The following is a 22,083-nucleotide window of genomic DNA, read 5'->3' on the forward strand; positions in this document are numbered from 1 at the left end:
TATTCTTAAGAGATAAATTATCTTTTAAGAAATTATTTCAGTCTTATTAGGGACTGGGGTATACAGTCCTTGGTTGGTGTGAATTTTAGAAGTCCTTTAAAGTCATTATTATTCTGTCTTTCATTGTTACTATTTATACTATTATAACTAATAGACTTTTAGTCTAACTTCTTTTAATTATAGAAGCCGTGAATGACACAATTTTTTTTTCAATCCATTGACCTCTGGGTTTTGGGCCCAGCACATTTCCACTGTACCACTCCCCTTATGGTACAATTTTTTTTTCTGTTGGATATTTTGAAGATCTCTAATTGCTTTTGATATTCTTTAATTAGATTATGATGTATTTATATATGGACTTCTGTTTATTTACCTTGATAGTCCCTGGAATTGCTGAATCTGAAGATTCAGGTTTTTTAATAATAATAAAAAATTCTCAGCTACTACCTCTTTGAATATCACCTCTCTCTCATTATTCCTCTAATCACTTTCTAAAAATTTTATTAGACATATACCTTTTCATTCCATCTACCGTGTCTCTTAACCTTCTTAACTTCTTCATATTTTCATTTTTCTTTCTGTGCTACATTATGATCTATCTTCCAGTTTACTAATTCCCTCTCCAGCAGCGTCTATTCTATCTAGCTGTTCCATCGAGTTTTTAATTTTATATGTGATATATTTAAATTCCCAGAATCTTTGGTTATTTTTCAACTCTTCCCGGTCATGTTTATCATCTCTTGCTTCTTCCTTGTCTTTCTTGTGCCACATAAGCTCAAGCTATAGACTGCCAATAAGGTAGATAATTAGTAGAAATTAGGTAGAAGTCCTCAAGGTGTCAGCAGTCTTATTTCCCTGGCCTCTCAGTTCCCTTATTTTCTTAAAGTTTCTTCCATTAACAGAAAAGAATTTCAATTTTCAAAAATGCTTTTTCTAGCATCCTTATATGATTTGTAGCTGATACATTTATATATATACCTTTCATCATCATATATATTTTAAGTCCCTTTGTTCCTTTTCCAACATCCATGCTTTCAGAGACTATTAAGCACCTACTATGTGCCAAGAAGTGTGCTGGGGATTCAGGAGAGAGCAAGACAAGGCCCGTCCCTGCTCTCAGGGTTGCTTCTGGTCTATGGAGAAACTAGACACTTAACCAGGCAACTGTAGCCCACAGCTAATCAGACCTCTGATGGGGTAGGTATTAGTAAACAAGGCCATGCTGATATACATGGAGGCCAGGAACACTCTAATAATCACATTGATTCTCTTTAAATTAATACTCAACATTTATTTAAGGGGGAGGAATACCTTAAAAAGCAAAACTCAAGTTATTTTCCTGCATTAGAAGGCATTAAGGTGACCTGCCTGGTGGTCCACTGGCTAAGACTCCAAGCTCCCCATGCAGGGACCCAGGTTCAATCCTTGGTCAGGGAATTAGATTCTGCATGGCACAATTACGAGTTTGCATGCTGCAACTAAAAAAGATTCTGCATGTCTCAGCAAGCAACAAGGATCAAACATGCTACAACTAAGACCCAGCACAGCCAAATAAATAAATACTAAAAGGAAGAAAAAATCAACAATTTAACTTTCAAAAAAGAAGAAGGCATTAGAGAAGCTGTCTGTTATTATTCAAGCACATGATGTTGCTAGAACATCCGTCTTTTGTGAGGAGGATTCAGTCCCCACTGCAAGCTAATTAGAAAACTGATTATCTCAGCCACATACAGTAGCCTCCTAGAGGGATGTTCTGGTAAATTACATTTCCGCTGATGTTTTAGTTGTTTTCCTACCCACCCCTTCATTCTCATGTTCCGAGTAAATACTGCTATATAATGAATAGGTTCAAAATAGTGGGTTTAGACCTTCCTGGTGTTCCAGTGGTAAAGAATCTGCCTGTCAATGCAAGGGACATGAGTTCAATCCCTGGTCTGGGAAGATTTCACATGCTGCTAGGGCAACTAAGCTCACGTACCACAACTACTGAGCCCTTGCTCTGGAGCCTGTGAGCTCCAGCTACTGAACCCACATGCCCTAGAGCCTGTGCTCAGCAACAAGAGAAGCCATCACAGTGAGAAGCCTGCACACAGCAACTAGAGAGTAGCCCCAGCTTACCAAAACTAGTGAAAGCCCACACAACAGCTACAAAGACCCAGCACAGCCAAAAACAAATAAATAAATAATTGTTTTTTTTAAATAATGACTTAAAATGATAACTATATGTCATGGTTGAATTATGCACCACCCCCCCAAAAGAGACATATTAAATTCTCAACCTCACTACTTCAGAATGTCATCTTATTTGAGAAACAGAGTCATTACAGATGTCATTAGTCAAGATGAAGTAATACTGGAATACACGGAAAAGTAAAAAAGTGTTAGTCACGCAGTCATGTCTAACTCTTTACGACCCCACGGACTATAGCCCTCCAGGTTCCTCTGTCCATGGAATTCTCCAGGAAAAAATACTGGGGTGGGTAGCCATTCCCTTCTCAGGGGAGCTTCCTGACCCAGAGATGGAACCTGGGTTTCCTACATGGCAGGCAGATCCTTTATGTCTGTGCCAGGGACCCCTAATTAAATGTGACAGTGTCCTTTATATGGACACAGAGACACAGTGAGAACACAATGTGAAGATGGAAGCAGAGGCCAGAGTGATGCATCCACAGGCCAAGAAAAGTAAGCACTGCCTACAACCACCAGAAGCTAGGAGGAAGGCAGGAATGATTTTCCCTCAGAGCCCTCAGAAGGAACAGGCCAACACCTGGATTTTAGACCCTAGCCTCCAGTTTGTGACCTAGGCGGCCCTAGGAATCTCATATATGATCATTTATTCCGCTCATGGATCTGGAGGTTGCCTGGACTGCAGGCAGTTCTCACTCTGGGTCCATCATGCATCACAGGCAGGATGGCTGAGACTGGGGTAATCTCAAAGGCTTCCTTGAGCACACGTCTGACATCTGGGCAAGGGAGACTCAAACAGCTGGGGATAGATGAGTTGGGGGCCCTGAGGCACCTCTCTCATGCTATGTGGTCTCTGCACACAGCAGCCTCTGTAGAGATGGACTTCTTACAGGGCAGCTGTCAGCTCCCGGAGCAGGTTCCCAAGAGAATCTGAGAGAAGCTATCTGATCTTTTCTCACCAGCCTCAGAAGTCAGAGAACATCGCCTCACATTCTCTTTAAGGAGGGTCACCCAGGCTCAGAGTGAGGGGACCCAGACCCTACTTCTTTATGAGAGGAGGGTCTAAGGACTCACAGACACATTTTGAAGCCTCTGCACCAACTCAGTTAAGGGCACATCCAACCTGGGGGGAGACAGCACGGTCTGCTTCCCTGAACCCCCAAGAACGAGGAGTTAGCCACATGAGCAGGACGTGAGGCAGGGAGAGGGGCCACTGTCTCCCGCTCAGGCCCTGAGCCCCCAGCTGATGCTGCAGCACCACTTCCTTCCATACTCACTCACAGCCTCCAGGCCTGGCAGAGCCCAGGGCTCACTCATTCAGTCAAGGCTGTGCACTGGGTTCTGGAGATCAGACTCTGCCCAGAGAGCACCCAGGGCAAAGGTAATCCCCAGGCTCCTCGCTGCCCACCGTGCACAGGTGCTCTATGTTCCTGACAGAGAACCTTCTTTTAATCCTCAGTCTGGGGCCATTTCTGTCCCTGCCTTCCCCACTAATCTGGGATATACAGGAGGCCCCTCACAGCCCCCCAACACACACATCAACCCGCGAGGTTTGAGGGCTCAGTCTCAGGGTCTGGAGCAGTGATTCTTCCCCCAGCCAACCCCAGCAGTGGCTCCCCAATTCCTTATGTTCTGATGACTCTTTAAATTCTCCCCCCACCCCACTCCACCTTCTTGTTCAGGAGACAAAAGCATTTCTGGTATTGCTGCTAATCAAGAAGGCTACTTTTCTGTCAAGGGAAATATCCAGCTTTCTGACCACGTAAAGTACTTAGTCTGAAATGCATGCACGCATGCACACGCACGTGTAAATGCTACCTGCCTTTCTTCAAGAGGCCTCTGCTCTCCAGAAGAGGTGAAACAAAGGTTTACCTAAGGTTGCATCATCCTGCCTGCAGTCCACCCTCAGAGCACCCTCCAAACCATCAGATTGGTCTGTGTGGGGACAGAAGGGCCCACTGACTGAGCATCCATTACAGGTCAGTGCTGAGCCATTTGTCCCAGTGAGAGAGGTGTCCCAGTCCACTCCATCACACAGTGAAGAGGCTGAAGCTGGTGTGGGGGGGTGGAGCAGGGGGATGAACTAGTTTGTGTCTGAGCTAAGGTTCATTGCTATGTTTGTCTCAAAGTTTATCTCTAAAACCTGTCATCCTTCTTTCTTCCTCTCCCCCTCCTCCTCCTCAACTTCTGCCTCTGTCTCCCTCTCCTTCCATCCCTCTGCCTATTTCTGTGTCTGAGCTTTCTCCCTTTCACTGTAACCCCATATCCAAGAGACTAGAGCTGTTTAGAGGCCAGAATCATCTCCTAAATGGGTTCAGTCTTCCCCTTGTCCTTGGTACCAGAATCTGGCCACACTCCATTTGGCAAGGACAGTGGCTACCTGCCACCTCCTTCTCCCCACCCCACAAGGGACCTTTCCCAAGTCTCTAAGCTGAAATCTAGGGTGGATGCGTAGAGAGAGAATGACCAGAGACCAGAATGGCAAGGGAGATTATTCCCAGTGGCCAGACTACAACAGGACACACACAGTGGAGACAGGAATTACATTTTCATCAATTATCAAAATTCCTCCCAATCTGAAATGTGCAGCTGCTGTTTGCGAGCTGTGTGGCCTTAGCTATGTCACTTATCAGAGCCAATAATAATAATCCCTACTTTAGAAGAGTGTTGTTATGATTCAGTGAGATGAAGGCTGTTGGTTTGTTTGGAAAACTTTGGGCTGCAAATAAAAGAAAATTCAACCAGGACTTGCTTTAGCAATAAAGATAATCATTTCACATACTGAGATTCTAGAGGCAGTTTTCAGGTTTTGTGCAATGATTCAGAAATGCCATTGAAAATCAGTTTCTTTCTATTTTCTACTTCACTATCATTGGCTATTTTTAAAAAAAAATATGTATTTTTTTGGCTGCATTGGGTCTTAGTTTCAATATGTGGGATCTTCATTGTGGCGCACGGGCTTAGTTGCCCTACAGCATGTGGAATCTTAGTTCCCCGACCAGGGATCAAACCTGCATCCCTTGCACTGGAAGGTGGATTCTTAACCACTGGACCACCAGGGAAGTCCCTCCTTAGCTTATTGTTTACAGCTCATGTTGTTTCCTCATGACTGAAAGATAGCTGTTGCAGATCCAGACATTACATACCATATTCAAAAAAGGAAAGAAGGGAAGGGGAATAATAATAAGCACTCCTGGGACTTCTCTGGTGGTCCAGAGGCTAAGAGTCCATGCTCCTTGGGTTCAATCCCTGGTTAGGGAACTAGATTCCCACATGCCACAACTAAAGATCCCACATGCCACAGCTAAAGATTCCACATGCCACAGCTAAAGATCCCATATGCCACAACAAAGACCCAGGACAGCCAAATAAATGAATATTTTTAAATAACAATAATAATATACACCCCTTCAGGTAATGGATTCAGATGATCCAAGATCCCACCTTGAGAGAGTCTGCCCTACAGCATCATCACTTAATATGAAACTCATTCTCATCTCAGATGCTTCTGTCTTTTGAAAAAACCTTCAGAGAAAAGTCCCCAGTAGTAGGACTCAGTGATAATCTCCAGTGGTGGCCATTTTATACCATACCAACCAGTCATCAGCTGCAGTCTGCCCAGGTCATGCTGGGTGGGTTGGCCTTAAGGCTGTCATTTGGCTGAAGACTCGTCTCCAGCAAAGGGGCAGCTGGGAGTCACTAGCACCAACCTCCAGTAGCTGGAGGATGGGGAAACCAGTGGGTTAGAAGGAAAACAATCAGGTCTCCTGCCCAGATTCCCAAGCCATCCCCAACATTCTCAGCCACAGACTGCAGTGTGCAGGAGCAGAGGTCCACTCCTGCCACAACCTCACTTTCCTGGTTCATAAACTGGGTGTGCAGGACCAAAGCGTCCTTTCCAGCTCTGGATGTCCAAGCTTCTGTGATTCTACTTCCACCTCACCCCACAGTTCCAACCAGGCAGCCCCCTTCCAGTGACAGATTCAGGTGACCCAAGGATCCCACCTTGAGAGAATCTGCCTGCAGCATGGTCACTTACATGAAACTCATTCTCAGGGCTTCCCTGGTGGTCCCTGCTAGTGCAGGGGAAACGAGCTCAATCCCTGGTCTAGGAGAATCCCTTATGCTGCGGGGCAACTAAGCCTGTATACCATGACTACTGAGTCTGCACTCTAGAGCCCACACTCTGCAACAAGAGAAGCCACCACAATGTAAGTCTGCACACTACATCTAGCCCCTACTCTCCACAATTACAGAGAAGCCCTTGAGCAGCAACGAAGACCCAATGCAGCCAATAAATAAATAATTACAAATGAAAAAAATAAGGAAACTCATTCTCATTCCAAATGCTTTTACATTTTGAAGAAGCCTTCAGAGAAAAGTCCCAATGGTAGGACTCCATGGACATGTGGCAGTGGCTTCCTGGCACTTCAGGTCATATCACAGACCTTCAGAGCTGGAAGGAACATAGAAGAGGCTCCCCCAACCCCAGCCATACAAACAGGGAAACTGAGGCCCACGGTGGAGAAGTGATTTCCTCACTGTCGCACAGCAGAGCCAGGGCCAAGTATTCTTGGCCCTGCGCCTCTTAGCACTCCAGGAGGAGTCCCCAAAGGGAGGGTTCTTTTTTTGTGTATAGTGTTAGAGACTGTTCTAATCTCATTCTCTTACGCTAGCCCCCAAATGGATTAAAGACCTAAATGTAAGGCTGAACACTATAAAACTCTTAGAGGAAAACATAGGCAGGACACTCTTTGACATAAATCGCAGTAAGATCTTTTCTGACCCACCTCCTAGAGTAATGAAAATAGAACCAAAAATAAATAAATAGAACCTAATTAAACCTAAAAGCTTTCGCACAGCACAGGAAACCATAAACAAGACAAAAAGACAACCCTCATAATGGGAGAAAATATTTGCAAATGAAGCAACTGACAAAGGATTAATCTCCAAAATATACAAACTGCTCAAAATCAAAAAAGAAACAACCCAATCAAAAAGTGGGTGAAAGACCTAAATAGACACTTCTCCAAAGAAGATATACAGATGGCCAATAAACATATGAAAAGATGCTCAACATCACTAATTATTACAGAAATACAAATCAAAACTAAAATGAGATACCTCACACCAGTCAGAATAGCCATCATCACAAAATCTACAAACGATAAATGCTGGAGAGGGTGTGGATAAAAGGGAACCCTCTGGAACTGCTAGTGGAAATGTAAATTGACACAGCCTCTATGGAGAACAGTTATGTAGGTTCCTTAAAAAAACAAACACAGAACTACCATGTGACCCAGCAATATCACTACTGGGCATATACCCAGAGAAAAGTGTAACTCAAACTCCATGCACCCCAATGTCCATAGCAGCACTATTTACAATAGCCAGGACATGAAAACAACCTAAACGTCCATCAACAGAAGAATGTATAGCGATATATGTAGAATATTACTCAGCCATAAAAAGAAATGAAATTGGGTCACTTGCGGAGATGTGGATAGACCTAGTCATCATACAGAGTGAAGTAAGTCACAAAGAGAAAAACAAGTATCGTATATTAACTCATTATATGTGGAATCTGAAAAAAACTGGTATAGACAATCTTATTTACGAAGCAGAAATAGAGACACAGATGTAGAAAACAAACATGGATACCAAGGGGGAGAGCAGGAGTAGGAAGATTGGGAGATGGGGATTGATACATATACACTATTGATGTGTGTGTTGGTCACTCAGTTGTGTCTGACTTTTTTGCAACCCCACGAACTGTAGCCCACCAGGCTCCTCTGTCCCTGGAGTTCTCCAGGCAAGAATACTGGACTGGGTAGCCATTCCCTTCTCCAATACATTGTTGATACTATGTATAGAACAGATAACTAATGAGAACCTCCTATTGTTGTTGTTCAGTTGCTAAGTCATGTCTGACTCTTTGCAGCCCTATGGACTGCAGCATGCCAGGCCTCCCTGTCCCTCACTACTCTAGAGCTCTGGAAACTCGACTCAGTGCTCTGTGGTAACCTAAATGAGAAGGAAATCCAAAAAAGAGGGGATATACGTATACATATAGCTGATTCACTTTTCTGTACAGTGGAAACTAACAACACTGTAAAGCAAACTATACTCTGGTAAAAAAAAAAATTTTAAAAGCTAAAAAACAAAAACAAAAAAGAAAGGAGGGTTCAGACCCAGAAACACAGCTGTCTCAGGAGGGTTCTTCAGATGCAGAGCCTGAGTCCAGCATTCCCATTCAGATGATTTACAGCAGTGGGGAGGGGGGTGGGTGCAGGGTGGGAGTTGGAAGGGCAGGAAGAGGCTCTGAGGAACAGGGGAGTGAGGGAAGCAGGACAGGGGAGCAGTAAACGCTAGGCCAGAACAGGGTCTCAGCTGGGGTTGAGCCACAGCCCGGTCCCTCCAAGGGTTCTGGACCCTTAAAAGCATCAGAGTTCATCCTACCTTGAGGCTCGGGGTGGTCTTTGGCACCCCATCAGCTGGTCATGGCCACAGTCTGTCCAGGTCATGCAGGGAGGCCGGGCCTTCCAGGAACGGCTCTTGTTAGACTGAGGGCCCATCTCCAGTGAAGGGGCAGCTGGGAGTCATTAACAACAACTCTCTACAGCTGAGGGATGGGGAAACCAGAGAGTTAGGAGGGAAAAAAAGCAGATCTCCTCCCCAGATTCCTGATCCATTCCCGGCATTCCCAGCCACAGAGCGCAGTGTGCAGGAGCAGAGGCCCGTCCTTGTCATAACCTCACTTCCCCAGTTCATAAGATGGGTGTGCAGAACCAAAGGGTCCTTTCCAGCTCTGCATGTCCAAGTTTCTGTGATTCCACTTCCATTTCGCCCCACAGTTCCAACCAGACAGGCCCTCTGTCCCCGAGACTCCCCACTCATCCAAGCAGTTGAACAATGAGTGAGACCAAAGTAGGGCATCCAGTCAATCAGGCCTGAACCCCACGAGGCAGGTAAAGGCAACAGTTTCTTGGTGTGTGTACGTCTCCAGCCTGCAGAGCGGGCCTGGGGAGTCAGTATTTCTTGAAATGTAAGTACCAAGACCACACTGGGTTGTCAGTAAATTCATTATCCCATTACGCAGACCTGAATTATTCAGCGCTCTTGAGGCTGCCTGAGGAACGCGCCTGAGCACAGTCGATGCGGTGTTAGAGGGATGGATGGAGTCAGGCCCAGGGCATGGTTGGTGCCAGAGTGATGGATCTGCACCCAGAGAGGCTGCCAGGGCTTGCAGGCACAAGGCTGCCTGGCTGGCAGGACCTGGGCGTTGGGTGTTCCTGGGGCCTGGGAAGGGAGTCACGTACATACCCACAGTCCTCCTCACCGCCTAGGAAACTGGCAGAGTGTATCTTCAGAGCCCTACCTGCTCCAAAGGGCCCAGGGATAGAAGATCCAAGCTCTACCTCTTCCTGGCTGTGTTACCTCCAGCAGGTCATTCACCTCGCTGAGTTTTAGTTTCTTTATATGTAAACAACACAGTGATGGAGCTGAGTCAATATCCATTCTCTCTTTTAAGTTTAATGATAGAACCAATTTCTCAGGAAACATACTATCCTCTGGAATATAGACTATTTCCAGGCTCAAGTGTGGCCATGTGACTAAGTGCTGATCAAAAGGATGCAAGTACAATCGCCTATGAAACTTTGAAGAAGTGTCCTTAAAGGAAGGAGGTTAGTTCTATTTTGTCCCTTCCTTTTTCCTGAAAACTGGATTGAAGGTGTGATGGCTGGAGTTCAAGCACTCCTCCTGTTCAATGAGAAGACACCACATGATGAGGATGACAGCACAGAAGAGGAGGAGCCCGAGTCCCAGTTGACCGTGGAGCCTCCTTACCACCTCTAAGTTGCATCTGTTTAAAACAGAAATCAACGTCTCTTTTAGGTTTTTCTGTCTCTCACAGCCAAATCCAACCCTACCTTGTTGGGCAAGTTCAAGGGTGAAATGAGACATTATAGGAAACTTGGCCACCTCAACAGGTATTTGGGCTTCCCTGGTGGCTCAGATGGTAAAGAATCTGCCTGCAATGTGGGAGACCTGGGTTCAATCTCTAAGTTGGGAAGATCCCCTGGAGGAGGGCATGGCAACCCACTTCAATATTCTTGCTTGGAGAATCCTCATGGACATAGGAGCCTGGTGGGCTAGAGTCCATGGGGTTGCAAAAAGTCAGACACAACTGAGTGACTAAGCACAATAGGTATTTTCCTCTAGGATACTTCAGTGGTTAAGAATGATGAGCCCTGAAACCAGAGAACCTAGGTTCAAATCTCAACTCTACCACTTACAAGCTGTGCAAAATTGGGAATGTTGCTTAACCTCCCTGTGCTTCATCTTTCTTATCTGTAAGATGGGGATAAAAATGGTACCTTCTCGCTTACAAGGTTTATGCAAGGATTAAGTGAGTTAATATGAAGTTAGGAGAAGTGATTGGTATACAGTGATTGCTATGTAAGTATCAGCAGTTAGGATCTTTTTTTATACACCCAAGGGGATTCCCTGCATAACTCAGGGACCCTGGGTCCCCAAAACATCTCCCAAAGCTTCATCTCAGTGTAGATTTTCCAGTCAAGGTGGCTGTGTTCTCAGGAAAGCAATGCCAAAAGTATTCTGAGATTCAACCATGACATGAACAGTTTGACCTTGGGCTGGGCAGCAGAGTCTGAGGTCCTGATTTGGAGCCCACAAGAGGAATTGCTCTTTGAAATCCAGATGAAATTCTTATTCATGAAGAGAGAAAGAGAAACAAAAGCCCATTATGGGTTGTGTACCCTGAACAGGTGTCTCTCCTCTGTAAGCTTCTGGGGAATGGATTAAACCAGCATCATGTGCCAGCAGCACAAAGACCAGTGTGGAATATGGGGGAACCTCTCTGGATCTGAGGCAGCAGGGAGTGGTGGGGACTGGGGCAAGGGCATATGACCCATGGGGGGTGGGGGCAGGCACCACACAGCACCTGCCAACCTGCCCTGCAGCAACATGGGCCCAGTGTTGTCATATCTGCTGCTCTTTCAAAAGAAATGGAAATCAAATCTGAATTCTATGTGAAGTTTCTGATTGTTTTGTGTTGGCTCCATTCAAAGAAACAAAATACTGATCAAGGCAAACAGAATATGTCTCCAGGCCAGCTCAGGAGCCACCAGAAGTCAATGAGCACTGAGAGGTCTCCATGCAATGCAGTTGGAATCCTTGAGTCCCAGGCTCTGTGTCCAGGTGTCTTGGGGGAAGTGGGTATATGCTTGAGCATGGGGGTGGAAGAAAGGGGCTCGTCATCCCCCGGGAAGCAGGTGCCCTGACCCCTTGCCCCCTCCCCATCTGGGTTTAGGATGATGGCAGTGAGGGTGGGCAGAGGCGGGAGGTTGCCCTGTGACCTCAGGTAATACTCTGACTCCCACTGCTCCAGGTCCCTCCTCTGAGAAACAGATGGGGAAGTCTGAAGCTCAGGCATGAAGCAGTGACCCTGGTCCACCTGCCCTTGCTGAGGTCCTGCCCCATGGAGGTCTCTGCATTCATGGCTTTGGGGATGCTGGGGGTCCTTGGGATTTGTGTGTAGCTTGGACTGTTGACCCTGACTCTTCCCTCCCTGACCTATAATAGCCACACCCTTTGCCACATGACCTCACAGGGGCTGCCCCATGGAGGGCGTGGAGTATACACTCTTGCCCCCCATGAGGATCTTGGCCAAGTGATTTGCTGGGGCTGTGGGAGCATCAGCACAGCTGACTGAGGCAGAGGCTTTCAAAGCACCTGTGTGGTTGGCCTCTTGCACCTGTGCTGTCCTCTGGGAAAGAGCATCTTCAAGTAGCTGCTTGTTGCAGAAAGAAGTGAAGTGAAAGGCACTCAGTCATGTCCAACTCTTTGCAACCCCATGGACTATACAGTCCATGGAATTCTCCAGGCCAGAATACTGGAGTGGGTAGCCTTTCCCTTCTCCAGGGAATCTTCCCAACCCAGGTATGGAAGCCAGGTCTCCCGTATTGCAGGTGGATTCTTCACCAGCTGAGCCACAAGGGAAGCCCAAGAATTCTGGAATGGATAGCCTATCCCTTCTCCAGCGGATCTTCCCGACCCAGGAATTGAACTGGGGTCTCCTGCATTGCAGGTGGATTCTTTACCAACTGAGCTATCAGGGAAGCCCTACTGCAGAAAGATGTGGACCCAAAATCTGAAGCAGAAGCAGTCCAGATGACCCTCTGACCCAGGAGCTAGAAAAGCAGGTGGTCATTTTGGAAGTTGCTGAGACTTGGGGCCGGTGCACAGCACTGCTGCAGCAGAAACCTGACTGCTATGCTGAGAGGTCATGGGCTTCCCCAGCCCTGACTCCAGCTCTCCCCACATAGTCCTCCAGTGTCCCATGGAACCAGCATCTCCTGAGTCTCCTGCATTGGCACGTGGGTTCTTTACCACCATCACCACCTGGGACGCGCTGGCACCTCTGGCTGTGACACAAAGAGACTCACTTTGGCATGGGGAGACCCCAGGCCATACAGAACTGGAACCAATCCCCACATCCTGGGTGTGAGACCCCAGATGGCCCCCGTCTATAGAGGGTGGGTGATCATGCCTACTTCTCTGGGGATTAAGGGCGAGAGGCCTTGATGAGACACCACCAGCCTGCAGCAGGAAAGGGTGGGGTGCCTGGTACTGGCACTTGTGCTTGTCAGGTGAGAGAGGGATGGGGCAATCCCTGTGAGAAAACTTCCCCCTGAGGAAAACAAGGCCTTACCTTTGAAGAGCATGATTTCGAGTTCAGTGTGGAATCTGTAACTCTATTCTGAAAAAAAAAAGCAAATGGTTATCTCCAAAGCATCGACTGTCAACCACCCCGGGGCACAGACCATCCTGCTAGAGTGTCTGTATCAGTTAGGAAGGCTTTGAAAGTCAAATAAAAGAATATATAGCTAATCATTGCTTAAGCACAAAGGGCTCCATTTCCTCACATAACAAGGAGGCTGAAGGTAAACACCTGCTGGTGGTGGTTCAATTTCTGGGCAATGTCTTCAAGGACCATTCAGCAACCTCATTGTTTTTATTTATTTATTTTAATCTTTAACTTTGTTGCCTCATGGCCACAAGATAGCTGCTACAGTTCCAAGCATTTCATCTTTACACAGCACAGGACCATTCTCATTAAAACCCCTCTGAGCAGAGGCTCCACCACAGCCACCCTTGGCAGGAACAGACACCTCCACCTCCATCACACTTATTGTCACAGCATCACTCTCCTTCCAACCGCAGACTCACAAGCTACATTTGCATGTGAGTCCTGTTCAGTACATTTGATTGTGGTCACCAGGTCCTGTGCCTGCAGGGGAGTCTGGGACATGTGTATTTGTCTTAATTTAGGGAAGAAAGGACTCATGACATAAGCCACCGTTTCAAGGTGGAGAGAGAAGAGCTGCAGGGGGAATTTTCTTTGCTATTTCTCAAAAGGACCCCATGAAGTCTTCACCACTGGGCAGCTCCTGAGGATCAGCTGAGGTGTCTGGCAAAAGCCATGATGCCCAGGAATGGTTGTGATAGTGGCACCCCAGCCATCCCTCAAAAAGAAAGAAGCAGGTAACACCATGAAACACACACCTGTCATCCACTGGGGACTCCTGGAGATACCCAAATGCCAGGACCCGAGCTGAACCTGTGAAATCATATCACAGGTCAATCCTTGGCACATGGTAGAAGCCTCTCAAGAGAACTCAGTGAACTTCCCAGAGATACATGAGCTCTGAACTTGGGCCCAGTGGTGAGACAAACCCTTATGTGCAGCAGAGATGGGGACAGGTTCACATCCTGGCTCTGCCACTTATATGTCACCTGACTTCTGGGACCCTCAGTTTGCACATTTGGAAAATGGGGACAATGCTAACTACTTGAGAGGGTGGCTGTGAGAAACATGCCTACTGCCCATTCTGTCCATGCAGTAGCAGGGTATCCTCGGTATTTAAATACCTAACACCATGGTTCTCAAGGAAGGAGGGAAGAGAACTAGGTAGGGGTATTTTAATCGTTACAACTCTGAGAGGTTGGAGGTTGTGCTGAATTTTGCCACCCTCTCATCATCTCCACCACCACCATTACTTTCACGGTCGTTATCTTAAGTGGCAAGGAGGACTTTGCAGATGGAACTAGAGTCACTAACCAACTCACCTTGAAATGGAGAGATTATCCTGGATGAGCTGGATGGATCCCCAGGAATCATGTGAATCCTGAAAAGTAGAAAAGGAAGGCAGAATGAGCTGAAGCACCAGAAGTATTTGAGGTGCCTTTGCTGGCCTTGCAACAGAGGGGTTTTGTGAGAAGGGACTAAATTTGGCCAAGAACTGGAGACCTTGAAGGAGGGCCCAGAGCCCAAGCAGAGCTGCACCCACAGATGCTACCTTGCCTTCCACATGGTGAGACCCTGAGCAGAGGATCAGCCTGGCCTAGCCTGACTCCTGACCTACAGAACCATGAGATTAAAAATGCATGCTTTTTCAAAGTCACTCAACGTGTGATAGTTCATCACACAGCACAGAACACTAAGACAGAAGGGTCATCCCCATTTTTCTAGCTGAGAAACTCTGAGCTCAGACAGACACAAAGTGAGTGGTGAACCAATCAGTGTTTGAACCCAAGTCCCTCTGACTCCGGAGCCCATGCTGTCACTTCCCATTCAGCCTGTCCAGGTGAGGAAACAGGCATAAGAGACCGGGGCACTCCCAGCACTGGCTCCACAGCACCTCAACACAGAGGAGGTAGGAATAGGCCATGGGGCCCCAGAGGCCCCTGACTCGTGGTCTGTCTGCATCAGCCCATCCCACCCACCGCAGCCCCCAGGGTCGTGGAGTCACACGGACTCTGGGGGCTTTTGGAGTCACTTTTGGAGTCACTGCCCCTCAAAGTCTTAGGTGAAAAGCTCAGCATCACTCACCTAGCTGTGGTCGGACTCCAGGCCACAAGCTTCTCTGTGAAGAGGGCGCCTAAAGACAGCAAGCCCCATACAGAGGCCCACAGGCACCACCTCCAGGAGACCACAGCTGCTAGGGAAGAGCCCACAAGGGCAGGAAGAGGACTAAAGGGCCCACGGGTGGAAGGAAGATTCCTGGGGCAAGGTCATGGGACTGGGGGCCATCAGTCGGCCAGGGAGACCTTTGCGGCCCCAACAGAATCCACTTCTGTGTTCTAATGTCTCTGAACTGTGTTCCAAATCAGAGGAAACAGTTGTCCTGTGGGGCAGATCAGACATGAAGATCAGAAATGTATTCAGTTCAGCTGACACAGAGCTTCAGAAAAAAAAAAAATCTAACCCAAATGTTTCAAATTGTGAGGTTTCACATTAAAAGCAAGATTTCCAACCTCTTTTGAAAACTCAGAAGCTCCGGTCGCACCGTGCACTACTTCCCATGTGGCCGTGCTGGCTGGAGCTGAGTGGCCACCACACCTTCAGATGGGGCATGAGTTCTAGACCGCCACAGTCCCTACTGCCCCCTGCCGCCCTCTGCTTGCCTGCCTGCCTGACCTCTGAAGATACCTGAATTTCCAATTCTTTAGGCCCAACTTGATTCCATGACCTTACACTTCTGCCCGTGCCCTGCCCAGTCCTGGGGGTCCCTAGGGGAAGGTGCCCATCCTCTGTGATGTTAGCAGGGCCGGGAGATGTAGGCGTGCAGGAGCCTCTTCCAGATCTGTCTTTGTGAACAGCTGTTTCCAGTGACCCAGTCTGGCTAAGAATTTGGCAGGGGTCAAACCCCTTGATTTCCTGGTATGGACCTGTCAGCACATATGGGTACCCATCCTCCCTGCCCTCATGAGCCTGTGGGTGCCTTGGTGCCTAATGCGGCAGTTGCACTTGGCCAAAAGGGCACTGAGAGAGGCAGAAAAGACCCTCCCTCTCCCTCACCGCTGGGGGCAGCTGCCCACATCCATGTGGCCCTTTGGGGAGGCCCAGCTCCCACCGCCACTACTGGGGCCACCTCCAAGGAAAGTAACCAAAACCTACTTTGTCTTTAGCCCCCTGGTCTTCGAGGAAAAGGCACTGTAACAGTTTCGGAGGCAACACTTTGCTCCCCTCATTGTGAGCTGAGATATGGGTACTGTAATGGAAGAGACAAGAAATGAGTAGCGATTGGGGGAGGGAGGTGGAAAAATTAAATTTTGCGTGATCAGCAAGGTTTCAAACAATCGCTCGCCAACTGAAGTGGGTGCCACGTCTATAAGTCATTCTGTTTTATAGACCATTAGGATCTCCAGAGAGAACCTGCATGGAGACCACTGCTTTTTGTTGAAATTAAAATGTCAGAGAAAAAGAAATAGAACAAAACAGGGAATCTGCAATTAATTACCAGGCCATAAAAATTCAATAATCAGGAGGCAGAGCAGCCGCAGGCCCAGAGGTATCAGAGCCAGCGTAACAAGAATGGAATACATTAATCTTTTCAAATTAGTTTTTTAATCTGACGGGGATATATGGTGACATGCCTCCCCTCCCCGGCTGCCCCCCACCTCCACAGGCTCCATTCTGAAGCCAGGCTCGGGGAGGGAAGCTCTGGTGTGTGTTGGGCATTGCCCAAACCCAAACCCCCAGACAAGAAGGAGAGTGAGGGTTTGCAGACCAGAGCCCAGGGCCCCGGTGCCACCTGGTTTGGTGGAAGGGTCTCAGTGGAGGTGCCAGGAAAGCACTTCTTGGGAGTCTGGTTTCCTCTGGGTCAAAAGAGCTCACTGTGTGACCCCCTCCCACCAGAGGGTCAGAGGGGTTAACAAATCAAGGCTGGGGAAGTTAAGTGTGGAGAAGTAGTCTCTCTGAGCTTTGGTTTTCTCCTCCAGAAAATGGGAATAATATCACAGTCTCACAAGGAGGTTGGATGATAGTGGACAGTGCCTGGTGCTCAGTGAAACGGCCCTCACTGTTATTATTTGCACTGTCCTGACAGGCAGCTCCGGCAGTCAGGAGCCGGAGGCGTCTCCAGCTCGGTATTCATTCAGAGAGCATTTATTTAGCACTTGCTGTGTCTCAACTGCGAGCAGGTGGTGGGGGAGAGCACAGTGGCCTCAGTCCTTACCCTGGAGAAGAGTCAGGTCAGAGAAACATTTATGGGGACAATCCGGATGCAAAAGATCAAAAGGCCAGGGGAAATGTACTACCCTTCCCAGCAGGCCGCTTGCCTGGCGACGGGGAACTGGAGGGAGCTGGGAGGTACTAAGAGGGCTGACTCGAACCCACCCAGCACCCAGACAACAGGCTCCTTCCTTGAACCCCTCCGGAGGGGGGTGGGGGGCGGCGGGCTGATTGGTTAAAGGATCAGCCCACCCTTGGGTCTGCAAGGCGGTCCCGCCCTCCGCTCCTGCGTGGTCTACCCACGTGCCCGGGCTCCCACAGCTCGGGTCAGTTCTGGGCTCCGGGCTTCTTCAGTTCGCCTCGGTCTTCAGCCTCAGCCAAGCCGCCCCCGCATCAGCCCCGGAGCAAGCCAGTCTCTGAGCCTTGCTGGGCCGATCCGAGCCTGGGAAGCTCCCCACGGCAGAGCTGCAGTCTGCCCAGTGTGGTTGCTGAAGGGCTGCTGTCAGGGAACAGCCTTGGAGCAGCTGCCCGTGGAATCTGACTCATTTAAATGTAACACTTATAGCTCACTAAGAGCCAGGCTCTGTGTGAATCCTTCACCTGGATTTTTTCACTTCATCCACCCCACCACCCCACCCCTCCACCCCCCGCCCGGGAGGTTAGGACTATTAAGAACCCCATTTTACAGAAGAGGAAATTGTGAAGCTGGGGTTGCTCACCAGTTTCCCGTGCCCTGTGGTCTCTGAGCTCAGCGTCATGAATACAAGCCAGGACAGCTTCTCTCACTTGCCCACCCCATTCAGCACACAGCCGGTGTTCTCATCGCTGTTCAGCGGACAGTGTCCCTGCATCCCTGCTGAACAGACCTGCAAGGGGGACTCACCTGCCCTCTGATGTCCCCTCCTCAAGATGTCTTCCCTCCAACCTGTGACCATAACCACGGCTGCCATTTCTGGAGCACATACTGTGTGTCAGGCTGTGTGATCTAGTGTCATTAACGTTAAGACTGCGGTCCCAGTTTTACACAAAGGAAAAACAGAGGCTCAGAGAGACTGATGGGCCCGAGATCTCACACCCAAGTCCAGCTGGCACCCAGGATTCTAGCTAAGGATATTGTTTCAGCACCCCATCAACCAGACCTGCCCCAGGGCTCCTGAACCCCTCCTATGGTTGTGTCCCCCCCCAGACATACACTCCTTCAACCTGACATCCTTGGTGACCTCCCCCAAGAGGCCTCCTTTGATTCTCTCAGTCACTCCCAGGCCTCCTTTAATTTCTATCACTTTGTACCTGTTACTATCCTATTATACCGACAGTCTACTCACTCACTCACATATGCCCCAAGGGGTTCTCAGAAAAAACGGTAGGGATGAGGAAGAAGCATAGCCAGGAAGTGAACGTGAAGTCGCTCAGTCGTATCCGACTCTGCGACCGCATGAACTGTACCTGCCAGGCTCCTACATCCATGGGATTTTCCAGGCAAGATTACTGGAGTGGGTTGCCATTTCCTTCTGCAGGGGATCTTCCCAACCCAGGGATCGAACTCGGGTCTCCTTCATTGCAGGCAGACTCTTTACTATCTGAGCCGCTTCAAATTTTCCTCTGGGACTTAGGCCCCTAGACCTCTGGCGTCGGGAGGGAGAAACCCAGACCCCCATGTAGTGCTTCCTCCCTGCCCGGTGCAGTTGCTGAAACTGCCACCAGATGACACCAGAACCCCTCGGGGCGGGGGCTTGCAGTAAGGCCATGTGGCCGCCAGATGGTGGTCGAGACCGCGGCTCCGAGGACGCTGCTCCGGCAAGGCGGAGCCGCGAGAGCCCGCGGGTCTTGCGGCAGTCCCAGTAGCCCCAGCGCAAGTGACCTGGACGCCAGCTGCCTCCGGCCCGCACCATGACCCAGCCAGTGCCCCGATTCTCTGTGCCCGCCGCGCTGGCCCTGGGCTCGGCCGCACTGGGCGCTGCCTTCGCCAGCGGCCTCTTTCTGGGTGAGTAGCGCCGGGCCTTCGGTACCCTAGGCAAAGGCCTCGCGGGGAGGCGGGCGGGCGCAGAAGCGAGGCTGATAGCGGCTGAGGCTAACCCCTGGCACTCTGGAGACCCAGGCCCTGACCCGGCACCACCCCTCCCCGGCAGGGAGATGGTTCCCTCCTTGGCGATCCCGGCGAGAGAAGCGCCTGCTGCCCCCTGAGGACAGCCCCCTGTGGCAGTATCTGCTGAGCCGTTCCATGCGGGAGCACCCGGCGCTGCGGAGCCTGCGGCTGGTCAGCAGGGCCGGGAGCGGGACTGGGAGCCCAGCTCGGGCCAGGAAGGACCCACGTGGCCGTGTGACCTTGGGCTGGGGCAGTGTCCCTTTCTGGGCTTCCGGGCTCCCCAGGCCGGGCACAGTGAGCGTTCGGAGGGTCCGCCCTTGAGCCACGCCCATAGCCACGCCCCTGGGCTCTAAACTTAGGGCGCAGAGGGGTGACTGGCAGAGCTGGTGCGACCCTCTCCTCCCCCGACGCAGCTGACCCTGGAGCAGCCGCAGGGGGATTCCATGATGACCCGTGAGCAGGCCCAGCTCTTGGCCAACCTGGCTCGCCTCATCAAGGCTAAGAAGGCACTGGACCTGGGTAGGCACACGGCCGGGGACACCGGGGACTGGAGTCACTGGGCTGTCACCCTACTCTGGTCTGAGCCCGTCCGTGTCCATTTCCCCAGGCACTTTCACAGGCTACTCAGCCCTAGCGTTGGCCTTGGCCCTTCCCCCGGCCGGGTGCGTGGTGACCTGCGAGGTGGACGCAGGGCCCCCCGAGCTGGGGCGTCCCCTGTGGAGGCAGGTAAGTGTCCCACACACCTGAGCCCTCGTCAGGCCCCTGGAGCCCGACCACTCTCAGCTCCGGGAGAAGGGACATGCTGACTCTGATCCCACTCCTGCAGGCTGAAGAGGAGCACAAAATCGACCTTCGGTTGAAGCCCGCCCTGGAGACCCTGGGTGAGCAACGGAGCGGAAAGGGCCTGGGCGCCATTTCCCTAATGGGACCACCCGGCGCGAGTCAGTGACCCGGTCCGCCAGGCGGGCTTGGGCAGTGACAGCCCCCCGCCACCCGGTCCGCAGCCACACGGAGGGTGGCAGGCCGGCGCCTTCGAGTACCTGAATGGCCACAGCGCCTGGGCCGGCCTGGGCGGGGGCTGCTGGCTGCTGGGGCCTGCGGACTCAGCCGCCTCTGCCCCTCCTCCCCCGCAAGACGAGCTCCTGGCCGCGGGCGAGGCCGGCACCTTCGACGTCGCTGTGGTGGACGCCGATAAGGAAAACTGCACCGCCTACTATGAGCGGTGTCTGCAGCTGCTGCGACCCGGAGGTGTCCTCGCTGTGCTCAATGTAAGGGGCAGCCCCCGGGGGGCAGAAGAGACCCTCTTGGGCTGGGTGCATCGTCTCCTCAGGCTTGTCCTCGCTGGTGCTCCAAAGCCCCGCCCAGCAGTTACTTAAGCTCCTCCGCACGGGATTCCAACTGAGTTCCCGCTCAGGCCCGGGGTCTCCAGCTCTTGCCCCGCCTCCTGCTCAGGCTCCCCAGGCCCCGCCCCCACAATGCCCCGCCCCTCCACAGGTCCTGTGTCAGGGAGAGGTGTTGCAGCCTAAACCACAGGACAAGGCAGCCCAGTGTGTACGAAACCTGAACGAGCGCATTCTGCGGGATGCCAGGGTCCACATCAGCCTCCTGCCCCTGGGCGACGGCCTCACCTTAGCCTTCAAGATCTAGGGCTGGCCCCTAGTGAGTGGCATCAAGGGAGGAACCCTGGGAACCCCAGCCATTCCACACCTGCTTTGAATCTGACAATAAAGTGAGGCCTGGGACACGATCTTCTTGTGCTTCAATGGTGTAGGGAGGGAAGCCACTTCTTCACCAAGAGAACCTTGCGGCCACAGATATTCATCCCCTCCCTGGCACACTCCTGAGGACCCTCTGGCACCAGGGGGGCTGTGGCCTGACTGCTGGAGCTTCCAGCTGACTACAGGCAAGATATCAAGTTTCAACTGACCCGCCCTCATGCAACTGGTCAGAAACCCCAGATTCTTACGGAGATTTACCTCCAGAGGACCTAAAGGCTACAAGATTGGTAGAGGCCTCTTGGACTCCCTCTTTACATCTCTTCCTAAGAGAAGCAAACAAATGAAGTTCCTGTTCAATGAAGCTAGGACACTAGTAGAGACCAAACTGGCATCTGGTGGCAGGAAAGGGTCTTTGCACTGTGTACTGTTGTACAATTCTACACCAAGCCATGTGCCCATATCTTCACAAAACTGAGCCTGGCTTCACCTCTGCAGTGGAGGCCCTGGTCAACATCACCTGAGACCAGGCCACTTGACTTAGACTGGGGACCTCAGGATTGACTGGAGTATATATAGTCTGTCCTCCCCAGAAGTTCTGGAGGAACATGAGACATGGGATCACTGGCCAGAGGTGTGAAGCAGACAGTCCAATAGATAGGAGGCAATTTTTAACAAGTTCCCCAGAGGGAGACAAAGAGAATGTTAGGTTTTCTATAAGCCTATGTAAGCTGAGGGGGAGAGGGAGCCAGGTGCTTCACTTTTCTGGTTTAAACCTGTTTACACCTCCCCGATCTGTAGGAAGATCTTACATCTACACCACAAATGAAGATCAGGCATATATGAAGTGTTCTTTCCACTAAAACTGCCTCAGGCTTCAGTCAGAAATAGCATCAGCCTAAAATACAATTAGGTTTTGCCACCCCATTAGCCCTTTAGAAGTAAACCTGGGTGGTAGAACTAAACCTGGAAGAGGCTAGAACCAAGGCCACAGGAGCCCCATGAGCCCACAGCTGACAACTTTCATAACCCTTTGGCGTCTCAGATATACCCTT

At 50.3% G+C, this 22,083-nt stretch overlaps 1 protein-coding gene and 1 long non-coding RNA gene across 2 annotated transcripts in view; one reads left to right on the forward strand and one right to left on the reverse strand.

Annotated features, from left to right (window-relative positions):
* LOC145536153 (uncharacterized) overlaps window positions 1–9,265 on the reverse strand; it is a 116,951-nt gene extending 107,686 nt beyond the window's left edge. The window contains exon 1 of the long non-coding RNA XR_014075670.1: window positions 8,647–9,265. This is a non-coding gene — a long non-coding RNA (uncharacterized LOC145536153). The remainder of the gene's footprint in view (window positions 1–8,646) is intronic.
* A 9,736-nt stretch (window positions 9,266–19,001) lies between these two features.
* On the forward strand, window positions 19,002–21,060 carry COMTD1 (catechol-O-methyltransferase domain containing 1). The gene is made up of 7 exons (XM_081564763.1): window positions 19,002–19,211; window positions 19,357–19,484; window positions 19,727–19,832; window positions 19,921–20,039; window positions 20,140–20,194; window positions 20,448–20,581; window positions 20,808–21,060. The coding sequence occupies exons 1-7, from the start codon at window positions 19,118–19,120 to the stop codon at window positions 20,958–20,960; spliced, it is 789 nt and encodes a 262-aa protein (XP_081420889.1). The 5' UTR covers window positions 19,002–19,117; the 3' UTR covers window positions 20,961–21,060.
* The last annotated feature ends 1,023 nt before the right edge of the window (window positions 21,061–22,083 follow it).

Source organism: Giraffa tippelskirchi, chromosome 2 (assembly GCF_054371585.1).
Source record: "Giraffa tippelskirchi isolate mGirTip1 chromosome 2, T2T-mGirTip1v1.2.pri, whole genome shotgun sequence".
NCBI lineage: Eukaryota > Metazoa > Chordata > Mammalia > Artiodactyla > Giraffidae > Giraffa > Giraffa tippelskirchi.

Excerpts from the sequence above, each read along its gene's own strand:
- COMTD1 (XM_081564763.1), top strand. The coding sequence starts at position 19,118 with ATGACCCAGCCAGTGCCCCGATTCTCTGTGCCCGCCGCGCTGGCCCTG. Across the intron at positions 19,212-19,356 it reads CGCCAGCGGCCTCTTTCTGG|GGAGATGGTTCCCTCCTTGG; the intron begins GTGAGTAGCGCC and ends CCTCCCCGGCAG. Across the intron at positions 19,485-19,726 it reads CGCTGCGGAGCCTGCGGCTG|CTGACCCTGGAGCAGCCGCA; the intron begins GTCAGCAGGGCC and ends CCCCCGACGCAG.